Source organism: Medicago sativa, chromosome 7 (assembly GCF_051527215.1).
Source record: "Medicago sativa cultivar Bolivia chromosome 7, Bolivia_mono, whole genome shotgun sequence".
NCBI lineage: Eukaryota > Viridiplantae > Streptophyta > Magnoliopsida > Fabales > Fabaceae > Medicago > Medicago sativa.
Genome location: NC_140755.1, coordinates 46,656,941 through 46,672,335, shown reverse-complemented (window position 1 = coordinate 46,672,335; position 15,395 = coordinate 46,656,941). Strand labels below are relative to the sequence as shown.

The 15,395-nt window shown below is 32.5% G+C and overlaps 1 protein-coding gene and 1 long non-coding RNA gene across 7 annotated transcripts; both read left to right on the top strand.

The window, feature by feature from the left end:
- The first annotated feature begins 2,704 nt into the window (after positions 1-2,704).
- Positions 2,705-3,585, top strand: LOC146906235 (uncharacterized). The gene is made up of 2 exons (XR_015017906.1): positions 2,705-3,171; positions 3,334-3,585. It is a non-coding gene; the product is annotated as an uncharacterized LOC146906235 (long non-coding RNA).
- Positions 3,586-5,509: 1,924 nt separating this feature from the next.
- LOC146906234 (uncharacterized) lies at positions 5,510-10,999 on the top strand. Of its 6 annotated transcripts, none has more exons than XM_085724054.1 (7): positions 5,510-5,588; positions 5,991-6,203; positions 6,557-6,646; positions 7,781-8,030; positions 8,120-8,216; positions 10,144-10,209; positions 10,675-10,999. In XM_085724054.1, the coding sequence occupies exons 2-7, from the start codon at positions 5,999-6,001 to the stop codon at positions 10,870-10,872; spliced, it is 906 nt and encodes a 301-aa protein (XP_085580180.1). In that variant the 5' UTR covers positions 5,510-5,588; positions 5,991-5,998; the 3' UTR covers positions 10,873-10,999. The 6 variants fall into 6 exon arrangements, with proteins under 6 accessions (XP_085580180.1, XP_085580182.1, XP_085580181.1 ...); XM_085724056.1 differs by having other exon boundaries at positions 5,986-6,203; XM_085724055.1 differs by having other exon boundaries at positions 5,510-5,613.
- The last annotated feature ends 4,396 nt before the right edge of the window (positions 11,000-15,395 follow it).

Genomic DNA, 15,395 nt, shown 5'->3' with positions numbered 1-15,395 from the left:
TATTTTTTACAAATTCAAAAAAAAATTAGATAATATTATTTTTTCGCAGGATCTTATCTCACTGTTTCAATTTTGGCACTGGATTCGTTTGTGACGGCAGCGAGATGACGTTGGGACAATAGGGGCGACGGCATGAACAGCGAAAAGGAAAAGAGGGGAGAAAGGCGATGTTATAATTAACGTAGAGGGGCGACGATGGGATAGAGGTACTCCGACTGCACTGAGAGGAAGAAAGAGTGTAGTGTGCAGATAAAGAGGGAGAAGGATGACTGATTTTTTTTTGAAGGAATAAATTCATAGCATTTCATTAGATAGAATATGCCAAATACATGTAGCTACATCATCAATAATATGGGGGCTAGGATTAGACACGGCTGCCTGAGCTACCCTATTTGCTTGCCTCCTGTTGAACTCAACATGAGAGTTCTGAAATCTATCCTCTAGCAGCTGTCTACAAGCATTAATAATACACTCAAATTCACTGTTATCATCTAAACTAGAATTGACACAATCAACAACTTTTTTACAATCAAGAACAAAATCGACATTATCAAATTGTTGATTAGAGATTCAATCCAAGGCTGTATGCAACCAACCGCCTCTCCCACCTCTACATCACAAAGAGGGGCAAACCATTCTGTTCTTGCAAGGACAAATGCACCATCATCATCTCTAAGGCACATACTCAATCCAACCTTGTTAAGAGAAGTGGAAAAGGATGCATCAATGTTGCATTTATACCTGCCAGGTGTCGGCTTCCTCCAACGATCTTCTTCTAGACTTGTGTTGTGCACCTGTTGGGTGGTATTTTATTAAATAATACTTATCTTTTAACTTTTAATTAAAAACTCATCCCTTGGATTCTTTTCTGCCACGTGTCTCACATATGTATCCTAAATGGACTAAATGGAGTATTGTTTAAATGGAACATACCTGAACGCAACTCACAGTTACTTTTTTGTCCTAAATCACTAAATCATATTCCCACTCTCTTCTCGGCAAAAGTTATGGTGCATAAGCCATAACTTATGCACCATGCATAAGTTAATCACAACCATCAGATCAGGGACAGTGTTATAATCTTATGCTTCAACTCTTTCCCATTGTTTCTCTTCATAACCGCTCTCGGTTTCTTCGCTCTCGCTATTTTCCTCTTCCTCACTCTCGATCCTGATGTTTCTCCTTCTTCCACCGCTTCTGCTTCAGCTGCTTCCTCCGAAGGTGTCGAGGTTTTTATTTTTTCACTCTTTGTTTCTTTCCAATTTTATTGTTTAGGGTTAGAGATCTCGTTAATTCAGTGTTGAATTGAATTTGTTACTGATTTTGATTTTGAAATTTTGTAGGTTCAGATTACTTATGGTTTGGTGATTAAGTTGAAGCATGAGAAGACAAAATTTTGCATTCTCATGATGTGCCGTATGGTTCTGGAAGCGGACAACAATCTGTTACTGGTTTTCCCAGTGTTGATGATTCCAACAGTAATAATAATTCTGGGTGGTTTCACCAGAATAGACCAGAAGGTGTTGTTTATGATGAACAGTTGCGAAAATTGATGTTGGTTTCTGGATGATTTGATTCGCAAAATGATGAGGTTTAGGTGTTAAAGAGTTTATACAGTTCAAATCAAAGAGTTTATACGGTTTTGATGATGAACAATGGAGATATTGATTTTCGAAAATGGACTTTGTGTTTGCGATGGATTCGTCTCCTCTGTCTTCTCCGACGAATGTTTCTTGCTGTGAATTGATGAAAAAGAAAATTCAAAACCATTAAGTACATCTAATTGTTTTGGAGTACAACTCACAGAAACCATTTCGACAGCAAAATGGTTTTGGAGTCCAACTCACGGAAACCATTTTCACTGCAAAATGGTTTTGGAGTCCAACTCACAGAAACCATTTCCACTGCAAAATGGTTTTGGAGTATAACTCTCACTGAAACCATTTTTTTTCATAAAAAGCTCTCTATAAAACAAAGAAACAGCACCGCCGGCAAAAGCCTTCTTCTCCGACGAGACTCTTTTTTTTTCATTTCCGAATTAAAATTTCAATTTTTTTCGTTGTTAGGTTTCATCTTGAAGCGTGATTATGAAGGTATTTTGTTTTACATCATCAGCAACTAAATCAATGAAAAATGTTTAATGAAAGACAAAAAGGGCAAACGGTACGTGACGTAAACAATAACAAGTACTCCTGGAACTTAAATATAAATAAAAAAATCATGCTTAATGCTTAATTGCATATATGTAGACATTTGATTGTTTTAATGCAAGTTTCAATTCATAATTCTATATTTCACGATACAATATAGGTGAATTTTACCGTTACGCTTTTGAGGAAAATATATTGTAAAAAAGTTTACCCCGCTCGCAACTTACGGTGCATGCCAATAATCTGGTTAAGTATTTGCTTTGAGATATTTGATGCTTTGATTTGTTAGGCAGAAATACTTTTAGTATTATAATTAGAAAGCAATTGGGGTGTAGAAAGGTTAAATTGTTTTTGTTGGACTAGGTGTTAATGGGCTAAACTTATGCAGGACTTATTAGAATTAAGCTTTCACTTGGGGTGTAGAAAGTAATTATGTTGGGTGTAGAAAACAATTATGCACGGTGCATAAGGATCTCCTTATCCTTTATTATAAAAGCTCAACTTGATGTGCTGGCACTTTTTCCCTAATCTCTCCCTAATTTCCCTCCTAATCCCATATTAATTGCTAGCCTAAACTGCCAACCACCCCAGTTAATCTCAGCCGTTGTATACCTGACGTTTCATATACATACATCAACCAATCAGCTCTTTTGCTTTTACTATTCTCCCTCTATATTTCCAAAGACTCTTCTGGAATACCAATCCCCAACACAACTTCTCTCCCTTCCCCTTCGGTTCGAAATTCAAACCCTCTGTTTGAAGCTGCGGTTTCCTCTTCTCCATTAATCTATACAAACATAGTATTTTAAGTAGCTGTTCATATTTCCAGGTATCCGAATCCATCACTCCTACTCTCTTATGCATACAGATTTATTGAAAACATCTCAAAAATATTTGTTCCATAGTTAAATCTTTCTCATCTCATCTCTATGACAAATGGGTTTGATTTCTCTTCGTAAAAAAAATCCAATCAGCTTCTCTCTGGTTCGTTCATAGTGAACCCAATCGCCATCTCCAAACGGTAAGCCCTTCTCTCTTACACGAATCCTATTTTGCGGTTTTCTTTTTCTTTACAAATTAGTTGTTCTTTTTCTACCATAGAAAAAAGACATTGTTGCATTGTTTCATTCTTGAGAAATGTAATGGTTACAACTTCATATTGGCTACTTATTTGTTTGGTTAGTGATTATTTGCATGTTTGCTTGGATGGGGAGGATGGACATCTATATAAGGAAGCTTCAAAATGACCAGTTTTTTTTAACCTAAATGTATGTTATATTTGATGTCTATTTTATTTACTGTTTTTTGTTTTTACATCTGTGAAACTAAGTAGCGCCATGGCTTACGTTGCTTTATGTTTGAAATCATTGTTTTAGTTTTTATTGTTCTCAGGTTTTAGGGTAAATGTCAATGAAAAATATTGTCCTTCTCTTAAGTATTCTTACATTATTGATATGTAGTTAGTACTATTTCATGCTTCATAAGAAGATAATAATCAGTCTACATCTGCCTTAATTTTAGGGTGTGCTACAATTGTTAATGGCTTTGAATTTTGATTGTTTTTCAACTCTGTTAAGTTTAATTTAAAATTAAATTAGTTGTGATACCTTAAATTTTTTAGAGTTGTTTTTGAAAATCTATATAATTAAAGTTTGGCATGTATGCATTCGTTTTGTCCACTTTATAAATTGACTGCATTGTTTAGAGTTCCAATTAAAGTTTGGCATGTATGCAGTCTGGCTATTGTTTAATAGAGATTCTATAAATTAACTGAAAGTTGAAATTAACTTGATAGTTGAAGAGTTTCTTCCTTTGTTTGAATTTCAATTTATTCTCCTTTCTATTTATCATCTCCTCACAAGGGGTTGTTTGTATGTGGGCAACAGATGCCTATGGAAACCTATAATCTTACTATATTATAATAAGTTTTAGTTCTATATTTATAACATTAGCTCTTGAGTAGTTTTTGCTGTAAGTTAATTGAGATACATGGTAAAAGAAGTGTGGTGAAATTGGCAAACCAGATTTATGATTTGCTATAAGGCTGATAGTACATGTTTTGTCATCATCCATAAGTTTTGATTAAACTATACCTATAAATGTTGTGATTATGTTTAACAAATTTAATTTTTAATAAATGTAATTGTACTCTTTTAAGATCATGTATATTTTGAATTCTATTTACTAATAACAACTTCAGTGTTGTATGTTAAGGTTCAATTTATTTAGCATGATTAGTTAGGAGAAGAAAAACAAGGAAAGAAAATGAACCATTTGATAACATGATTACTAACAGATTGATAAACCATTCATGATTTCACCTATGGGGCTTTGTTTCGATTGTCATATTTCATTTCTGTTTGTATCTGATCATATTTAACTTCTTTTACAGCTGATGCTTATACTTATCTTTGTGTCTGCAGGACCTTAATCAATGGAAAGTGAAAGACAAGGTAGAAATGAATTTTTTTTTTTGAAGAAACCAGAAATGAAAAATAATAGTATATGGATCCTTTCATCAATGTACTATTTTAAGCATAATTAGAGTTTTTTAAGAGCATTGAACGGTAGCTTTGAATGATATATCAAACATTCAATTAGAATATGCTTTTGTTCAATCATGGGTTCTTCGGATGGCCACTGCATAAATTGGCCTCTGCTATTTGTATTTGTCTCTTTAAAGTAGTTAGTTTTGTTTTGTTTTCGAGATAGTTAAATAAACGCCTTCAATCAAACTCAATTCTTTCTTAGATCATTATTGTAGAATATCCATTTTGATTCTTTATCATACTACTTCGATTGGATACTATGTTTTAATATGTTATAACTTATTCGTTTATATTTTTCTACCTGTCTAATTAGAAAATTGTATCTTATCTATTCAAGAACCTTAGTGTTGCTTTGAGTCTCGAAGAAGCGAAAAGGGTATAAAGAAATAGTTCTCACTGAGTTCAAATTGGCATGCTCTTTTCTACAAGGAAAATGTTCCTTCCTATGCTCTTTTCAATGTCATTTTCACTAAAAATGGCGTCTGCTCAAATCAATAACATTATATTTGATTGTCATCTGGTGGATGTTAGATTATATAACTTAATATGTTAATAACAATTCAATATTGGTTGTAAAAATATATAACAGTCTAAACTACTAACAGACCCGTGCGATAGCACGGGTCAAGAGTCTAGTGCACCATAACCACACCCTCTCTTCTCAACGAATCGGGATCATGTAACTCTTGGCGCCAAAGACTAATGAACCGTTAGATGAATCGAGCGGTTCAGCTCTTGACACGTGTTTAAATTTTCTTTCTTTTTTTACAGAAAAAGCTTAAATCATACAAAAACCCGTGTCCCCTACCCATTGCTTGACCTGCTTGAAACCTTGCAATCCGCCATCGCCTTGCCGCACCGCCGCCGTCCTGCTGCCACCGTCTCCGTCGTAGGTCGTAAAAAAACCGCGAGAAGTGAAGCACAGAACCTGCCTTCCTTTTCTTTGCTACTGTAAGTGCAATTTCAACAACCTTAAATCCTTTTTCAAGTTTTTTTTTTTAATATAGATTTTGATTCTAGTGAGAATGATGTTTAATTAAGCGATTCTAGGATGAGCTCTTTTCATAGAAGTGCTTATGCATGACCTATTTATATAGAAAAAGATAAATTAAAGTCAAGTGGTTTCCATGTAAGCTATAAGTTGTTTTCATAAGTTATCCTGAAGAGCTTATGAAAGTTTAGTCATTCTTTGATTGTTTATTTGTTTGACGAGATATTGTAAATGTTATTTATTTTCAATTTTCAGTAGTATCTGTTTCTGGTCCTGATCCTTCTAAGTTTCGTAGTGCAGACTGAAAAATGGAGGCATTAATGCAATGTTATGGGGATGGATCTTCTGATTCAGATTCTGAATCTTCTCCTTCCAATCCAACCTTAGCTTATGCAGAAAGACGTGAGCACTTGCCACCCCGGGCAACAAACATTCGTGAACCACTTCACAAAGCATGCGTCCAGCCCTTGCCGCCACCTCCTATTGCGCTCCTTCATCCTCCAAATTTTCTTGGTATGCTGCGTTTTAAGCTGATTTTCTTACTCTTTACAAGGGTAAAAGATAATTAAAATATGTTCCTTGTGGATAGGTTTAGAATTTAGGTTATTAATTAGAAAATAATAATATTCTGATTTTGCACTAACCTCATATTTTTCAGAATGATGATAATCAGCTATTTGATTTTGTAATAACCTCATATTTTTCAGTATGATGATGATCAAAACATTGATAAGACCTGATTTTCTTACTCATATGTTTGAAGTTCTTTCCATCGGCAATCAAATAAATAATGAACTCTTATTTATATGTGGTAATTGCATATGATAAGTGCCTTTTCATGATGAATGTTCATTGTTGTGATGAAGGGCCTCAAGATATTCAGATAAGCCAGACAACTAAAGTTAGGAGCTTCCCTCATGTTGATGGTAACTATGCCTTGCATGTATACATACCAAGTAAGTTAACATTATCTTAGTGTTGGAAAACACTTTTCTGTTTTGTCACAGTGGTTATGGTATTTTAGAGATTTAATTTAATTTTACATGCATTATCTGTCTATGCATTGCATATGATTATGCCATGCATTTAGATTTACCTGGGAATTGGAAGACCTGTATGTCAGCATGTAAATTAGTTGGGAAATTAACCATCACATTTGTCTTAAATATATGATCTGACAACTTTATGCTTTATACACTACTTGATTTTCTTGTTTATCAGCCATTCTTTCTTTCTTTGCAACATGAATGTTTAATCATCATTTGTAACCAGGTTAAGGTGATCTCAAATTGGCCTGCAATTGTTCTTTGAAGTTATACATTCCTGTTTGGACTGTTATTGCATGTTTTGATCCACATTTGTGAGGCAAATGGGTATTTTGAACCACAAACTAATAATTTTTTTTGAAATGTTTGGGTGTTCTGAAGTAGAATTACTTTTGCCTTATGACCTTGGTCACTAAATTTTGAAAAGTCGCCAAGTCTTGCATCAAAATTTTTTAGAGTACAAACAGTTAGTCACAAATCACTTCACTTCGAAGGCAACTTTAACAAAAACAATTTATAGAGTTGAGTTCTTTCAAAACAATAATTGTTGAGGAATTTAGAGTTAGTTAGTTGGTTAGAGTTAGTTGGAACCGAGACTGTTAGAGATAGTAAGTGCATCAAATCATTTAAAGTAATACCCTGGAGTCAAATTTCATATGTGGTTGGGGTTTGATTTCATTCAATCATTTCTTTGTGCAATCTAAATCTATTCAAACCTATCTCAATTGATTCCTCAAGCTCCATTGAGCCCTGGAAAACTCAGTCGGATGATCTGATAGGATCTAGAAATGGATAATTTGTTATTCTTTAAATTTGAAGATATACCTTTTTAAGATTTACATGTAATGAATTTGTTGATGTTCAATGTGATATTCTTGAAGCTAATTGATTTGAAAGGTTATTCAATGTTTGATGTCATACCTGTACTTCCATGTTACTTTATAATGCTTGAGTAGACTTGACAATGCTATAAAATTTGTTCAAAAGTGTTCCTGCTTTAAGGTGCAGTGACTTTGGACTCAGACTGCAATTGTTCTGTTTCAGTTAATATTTCATCTTCATCGAAAAAAGAAGTAGCCGCTTTCTTGAAGAAAATCTCATCTCTGCATCCAAGTCTTTGTGCCGTTGATGTTGATGTCCCACTTAACGTCCTCTTTAAAAATGACGAGAAGCTTGAACAAGTTTTACTAGGAAGGGAGTTTCACATAAGTTTGGGAAGAACTGTTCCAATACGAGTACATCAGATTGACTCAGTGGTCACAATGCTAAAGCAGAAGCTTCAGACGCAACCCCTGTAAGTTTTTATTCTTGTTTTGAAAAATTGAACGGCATATTGTCAACCCTTTTACCTGATTCTTGCCTTTAACTTGTCATTTTGAGCAGCTACTGGATTGACTTTGACAAATGGGAGGTTTTTGTTAATGATGATCGCACACGCACCTTCCTCTCAGTCGAGGTTGTTCACGGTGGGCTTGTAGAGGTATGATTCATAACTGTTTCTTTTCCAATTTTTATGCCTCTATTTATTGTGTTAGTACATATGCAAGTTGGATTTTTATACTGGATTGATTGATTGATTGATGCTTAATGTGTGTCGCGAGTGGACCAATATTCATATTTTGCCTTTTTTTATAATAGAACTGCTGATATATAATATTGTTGATGGTAAAGTAATAGGGGGCTGAGACTTCCTAGTAGGAGAGCGTATGGTAGTAGTAATAGGAAGGAAACAGGGGATCAGAACTCTGCATAATTGTAACAGTTGTTTGGAGTTCGTCAGTAAGAATAAAAGGGTGGGGAGGGGAATTGAAAAGGATATGAGAATAGAGAAATTGATTGTGTTTTTCATTTTTTTAGTTTTTAAAACAGCTACTATCTGTTTTGACTTTTAAGTTTTAAAACAAGAAAATAAGAAACAGTTTTACAAAATATGTTAAACAGACAAGTTTTCAGCTTTTTATTTTTTTAATACTTTAAAACAGATTTAATAAGGGAATCAAACAGGCATCTCTTGACACTATAAGAATTCTGTTATTTCTGACCTAAGTGTTCTTGATTCTTCATTCAATTCAGAGAATATATTCAATTTTTTATCTTCTCTTACCTTCCAGTCCTTATTATAGAGTATTGGGTAATTGAAATCGGATTATTGGTAATGGAATTGTGAAAAGTTTGGAGAAGTTGTGTTTGGAAGCTGAACATGGATGTTTATACAATGCTCTTATTGGTAATGGAATTGTGAAAAGTTTGGAGAAGTTGTGTTTGGAAGCTGAACATGGATGTTTATACAATGCTCTTATTATATTTGTAATTCAGCATTAGTGTTCCAGGACAACATTGAATTAACCAAGGTTCAAATGGAGGTTTTTTTAGAAGCCTCCAAGATGAAATCTGTTACTATATGCTTTGGAATTTCGAGGGCGTCACTCTTATTTTGACCTTACAGACACTTGCAAAGAATAGGAAAATAGAGATATTCAGAATATGTGGAAAACAGAGTAAACACGTTTGTGTTTGTTTTACATTCATCATCAAATAATCAAATATTCAATTTACATTCATATTTTTTTTTGGTAATCGATACGCATTCATTCTTTCAATTTACTGGTTGTTCACTTGTACTTATTTTTCCTTGTTTACAACAATAGCAACAACTCTTTCTCGTAAAGCGGGGTCGGTTACATGGATCAAATAATGCCATGATTCCCTAGCCTGAGTTAAATCCTGTGATAGACCTTTGAACTGAATAGTCTATACCTCTGCTAATAGTTTGGTATATAGTTTTCCTTGGTCTTCTTGTACATCTATTTCTTGGGACATCCTCCGTCATGTCTAACCCTTTGTCGAGTCTTCTGCATGTATGTCTAAACAACCGTGCACAAAATTCTATCATCTTTTCTATTGCAAGGAAGTTTCGGTAATCTTTTCTTGAGTAATCTCTCGTCTATCATAATATTCTCATGTTTGCTATGGTAGCATACTTCTAATTTTAGCCCTTTACCGTCCAACATTTATTTCATAATTGCATGTTTTTTTTATAGTTGTGTGGTATAATTTTCCTTTAAGAAGTAGTATTTTTTTCTTGAATCCTAAAGCTTATATCATCATATATCTCCACGTCATTTTATTTGATGGATCTAAGGTACTTGAAACACAAGACTTGTGATATGGTGTGTTTTTCAATTTTCAACTAGCTAAGCTTTGTGTATATCCCGCTAAACTTGCATTTTATTTATTATATTATACTCTTAAGTGAAAGTCAAATGATTCCAAGACTTGTTTATATATCTCTAACTTTTCTTTCATTTTCTCTTGACTCCGATTAATATCTGCTTTTTTAGTCTTGTGAATTAGTACTCTCTTTTTGTTGCCACATTAAATGTGTGTTTCTTTTCAATTAATTTCAGATAAGGAAGCAAATTGAAGCAGTCAATGCAATTTACAAACTTCATAATCTTCCTGAATTTTACGAGGTCAGTGTTTGTAAACCACGACTTGGGCTTTGAAGAACACTGAATGGCCAAACTGTTTTTGAAAATCAGCAGTTTATTAAGGCCTGGTATAATTCTGGTGTTATTTGTTTCTATTTTTACTCAGAGAATACATTATGGAACTTTCGGAAAATTCATTTAAAAAATAGATTGAATATTTAAAAAAAAAGCAAAAAAATGTTCAGTGTTTCTGGAAATGCATTCTCTCTAGGTAGCTTTCATCTTCTTTCCATAACAACTAAAAAAGAAACTTCATAAGCAAAATTTTCCAACCACTCGCATACAAAGCAAAAGTTGAAAATGGAAATTAAAAATGTTGTTAGAAAGTAAATGAGTCTCAACGGTTTTATGGACCAAGAATGTGTTGTTTCAAAAGTATTACTTCTATCATCATTGCTATAAGATATTTTTCTTTACTAGTACTCAAAATTGAAGTATTCTGTACAGGATCCACGTCCTCACATTTCGTTAGCATCGTCATTGGGCGACACTGCCGATTCCTTGAAGAAAGTTGTGGATGACGAAATCAAGAAATGTGTTACTGGGAAATCATTGAAGAAGTGTATTTTTACCTGTAAATTCAAAGGTATTGAATGTAAGATTGGTCAGAAAACTTACAAAATATGTAAAGTTTCAGATAGATGATAATGTGCATGGTATATAGAGTAACGGATCTGCCAAAATATTTATGGTTGCATCCAATTCTATTCTATGTAGACTGATGATGAATAATTTACTCTTGTGTAATGTATAACTTGCTTCTTTATCCTTATTGGTTGTGTACATTGTACATCAAATTGGCATGCGCATAAGAATCACAATAATGACTGCAATCTCAACTATAGGTTGACACCGTAGCCATTGCATGCAATAGACCTTAAACAACAGGTGATAAACAGGAAGTTGGGTTAAGCTTCCATAATTGATAATCAAAGTCAAACATGACATGTTTCGATTTCAACCACCGGTAAGAATGAAGCTTTACTTTTTCACTGCTCCTCTTTTTTTTTTTTAATGAAAAATAAGCTTATTTCTCTCCTTCCAAATCACCCACACCACCGCTAACCAAATAAGATGAAACACCTTCCAAAATTGTATGGAAAATCCACCTAACCTTTCAAATTAAACAATATGCTCCCGCAAAGAACCTTAGAATAAATATTGATAAAAGAAAACAAATAGATCAAGTAAATCTACGTCACAAACCCGATTATGAACCTTTTTTTTTTTTTGTTGGTTACAACGACTATGAACTTATTTGAATCTAAAATTAGAATTAGCATACCTATTTGGGTAAAAAGCTTCTATAATAAAGTAAGAGATCAAATATAAGCTTATGTTGTCTCATTTATGTCAAACTTATTTAATATATTTTTTTTATTGTTTTCTCATAGTTTCTTCTTCCTCCACTACAAGTAATTCCATTTGTGTTAGATATTAAATGTTAGTATCTACTACTAATCTCAATCCCCACATTGACGGAGTTTAGTCCCTTGATCTAGACCCAACTCTCACTGGTATATACACACACTTAAGCAATAAATATGCCATTAAAAAAATATTGGATTTAAAATATCTGTGGTTTTTCTTAAGATGATGAAAGTTTCTCTTCATTTGGAAATGAACACTTGTTAGGATATTTAGGGTCCGTTTGATGGCCAAGATAGGGAGACAAGATATGATACATTAATCATATCCTGATTAAATCTCATGTTTGATGCACCAAAGGGATAGGATAAAATAAACCATTTTCCTATCCTATCCCGACTTTCCTTTGTAATTTCTATCCTGAGTATAGGCTGGGTTAGAAATTATCCTGATGGGATTAGAAGATCATTCCTTATTTATTATCTTGATATTCTGCCATTTTTAAAATATTGTCATTTTTAAAATAATTATAGCATGTACTTTCTATTATAATTAATAACATGCCATATTTATAATATTTAATTAATTATGAGAGCAGTTTTTTCATTTAATTATAATGTTATCCTGTTTGTTATCACGTGCGCATCAAACACATGATAGGATAATGTTTATCATGTCCTTATCATATCCTATCTCTATCTAGCTTTATATCATATCCTGCCTCTATCCTATCCTAACCATCAAACGGACCCTTAGTCCATTTTATACAACGACACAAATGAGAGCTATCCATTGATCCATGAATACGTCACTACCAATTACATCCCCAAATATTTAAACCTTTACCATAAATCCTCACCAAAACCAAGAACTGACTTCTTGTGTCCCATACTACACAAGAGTGACCACCACATGTACTTAAAAGGAAATTTACATGGTTTCTCATCATCATACTTTTCAGCATCTTGACACCACAAATTTTTGGTCATGAAGATAGTTCGATAATCATTGTATTAAATTAAGAGTAATCATACTAATAGAATTGAACATTGGATATTAATCTAAAATATTAAGATATTAGACATACGAGGCATCTCTCTTATAGGTCTAATATTGAGAATATTTATAGTTGATGTGGGACCAACCCATTAATACTTGTACTAAACAATCTCATTCTCAAATATAAGTCTTCCACATCCTATACCAAAACCGTCCTGACTACACTGTCAAAAATACTTTAAATACAACGAACTAATATAAAATGAGATTTTAAGTATTTTAAACCTAGTATGAGTTCTTTCAAAACAAAAAAAAAAAAAAAAACAAGTATGCATATGAAATAACAATTTCCATTTTTTGGCGGTGTTGAACTTGAGGATCCTTATTATCATAGACGGCTCAAAGGTAAGTCTAATATAGCCTCGTTTTAAACCTACCAACCAACAACAAAAACATATATAAAAGGCCCCGTTCATTAAAATTTGTTGTAAGCTTCCCTTACTATTTCAAATTATTGAATCGACTCTACTTAATATTTTTGAATTTGAATCTCCATCGTTCACTTCTCTACCTCTATCTCTTTTGATTTTCCATTTCTCACTTCTTTTTTCATCCATTTTATACATCATAATCACTTATTTTCTCCAATTTTTAGCTAAAGTCACTATAACTTTCCCTACCAAAGGTTAGAGATTCATATTATCTTTTTTTTTTTAGGGAAGATTCATATTATCTCAAAGTAGAAACAAATGATGTAACATAGATTTTTTAATGCTCCAATCAATTGGATGAAAATAAACAAGAATACAAAATCATAAAGACAAAGCAAGTGAAAAGGAAAGACTTTGAAAATATTTTGTATGCTTATGAGTGGTTCAATCGTGCGTAACTTGCCAAGTCGGCTAAGGTTGAAGACACGTAATTGTATTTATCCAAAACTTTGGTTATTTATTTAATTAATACTTCTTCATTTTTATAAGATACAAAACCGCTGGATCATCGAGGCCAAAACAATATTTTGAAATTCTTCCTTTAGTAACTAACCTAAATAATTGATGTATCTAATTTATAACGTAGATAAAATATATTAGTTATTTTCTTAAAAAAAAAGATACATTAGTTCATCAATAAATTTTGATATATTTTTTTTTGTTATAATAGTGATCAAACGATGTAGTTATTTTTTTATTGAGTAAATCAACTCTAACAATTTTTTTTTTATAAAATTTTAAATTATTTGATAATTCATTTAACCATTTCAATTAAAGTATAATAAAATCTTTAAAAATAAAATTAAATGCTGACAATAGATTACATAGCTATAATTTTTTTTTAAATTGATCTATTCAATAAATTTTTTAATTTAATGGTTGAATTTGTAAAATCTATTATCAATAATAATTATCAAGTGCTATAACTTGTATTACACGGCTCTAAAAAAAAAACTTGTATTATACAAGGTTATCCACAGTGGCGGAGCCAGGATTATTATGAAGCCTGGGCAAAAAAAATTTTACAATACATTTATAGGGGTTTACATAAGAAATTGCAAGCAAATAATAAAAAATTTAAAGAAATTGCCCAACTTATAGGGGTTTATATAAGAAATTCAAGGGGATTTACATAAGAAATTGCAAAAAAATTGGGCCGGAGCCCGGGCGAGTGCCCGGGCTCGCCGGGCCTTAGAACCGCCACTGGTTATCCGTAAAGTAAGTTGATATTTCCTCAACTAATATATATTCAAAAATGATAATGACGATAAACTAAATTGATAAGGAGTTGACTTATACATAGATTTAGCTATCATTATTAGTAAAGATATATATTGTGAGTGGTATGTAAATATTTTTGTAAGTATTTTTTAAATCTTGAAGTTTGTCGTGATCGAGATGAGCCACGATACTCAATTTATATAAACTTTTTGGGCAAATAATCATTTTTCTCTTTGATTGTGTAACTTGTAGCAACAATAGTACTTCGATGTATTAAAATTCTAAAATCGTCTCTGATTGTACACTCTATTAATCAAAATAGTTTTTGATGTTAAAATTGTCATTCAAACGCTGACAATACATTTTTTCATACATATACTAATATAATAGTACGTAATTATTTATGAAGATTGATATATCGATAAATAAGTATATATTGAGAAACTTATATGACAATATTAACGAATTTTTTTAACATCACTTACTATTTTGACTAATGCATTACACAATCAACGATTATTTTAAAATTTCAATACATCCATAGATGCATTGCACAATCGACAATTATTTTAAAATTCCAATACATTTATAGATTATTGTTGCTACTCAATTCACGAAAATATATATTTGTTCAATTTTTTTCACATTAAAAAAGGGATATTAGTCACTTTAGTCCCTAAATAGGAAAGAAGTCGTCACTTTAGTTCCTGAATGCAGATAAATTGCAAAATAGTTCCTGAATGCAGACTTTTTTTTTGATTAGTCCCTGAATGCAGACCTCGTTAGTCAATTTAGTCACTGGATATAGACTCTGTTAGTCACCTTAGTCCCTGAAATTGATCAACAGAGTCTACATTCAGGGACTGTTTTGCAATTTCTCTTCATTCAGGAACTAAAGTGACAACTCTTTTCCCATTCAGGGATTAAAGTGACCAATTCCCCATTAAAAAAATATATATCCTGAAATATAAGCGGTCATTGGCGTTGACATGCCCACGAGTATACACAAAAGCTCTGTTTGCTTGCAACCACGAATATATTTAGAGGATACCAAAAATCTGTAACTTCTAAAAAGAAAAAAATCTCTCC

Coding starts and splice junctions, on each gene's coding strand:
- LOC146906234 (XM_085724054.1), top strand. CDS start 5,999: ATGGAGGCATTAATGCAATGTTATGGGGATGGATCTTCTGATTCAGAT. Junction 6,647..7,780: donor CTTGCATGTATACATACCAA/GTAAGTTAACAT, acceptor GTTCTGTTTCAG/TTAATATTTCATCTTCATCG. Junction 8,031..8,119: donor AAGCTTCAGACGCAACCCCT/GTAAGTTTTTAT, acceptor CATTTTGAGCAG/CTACTGGATTGACTTTGACA.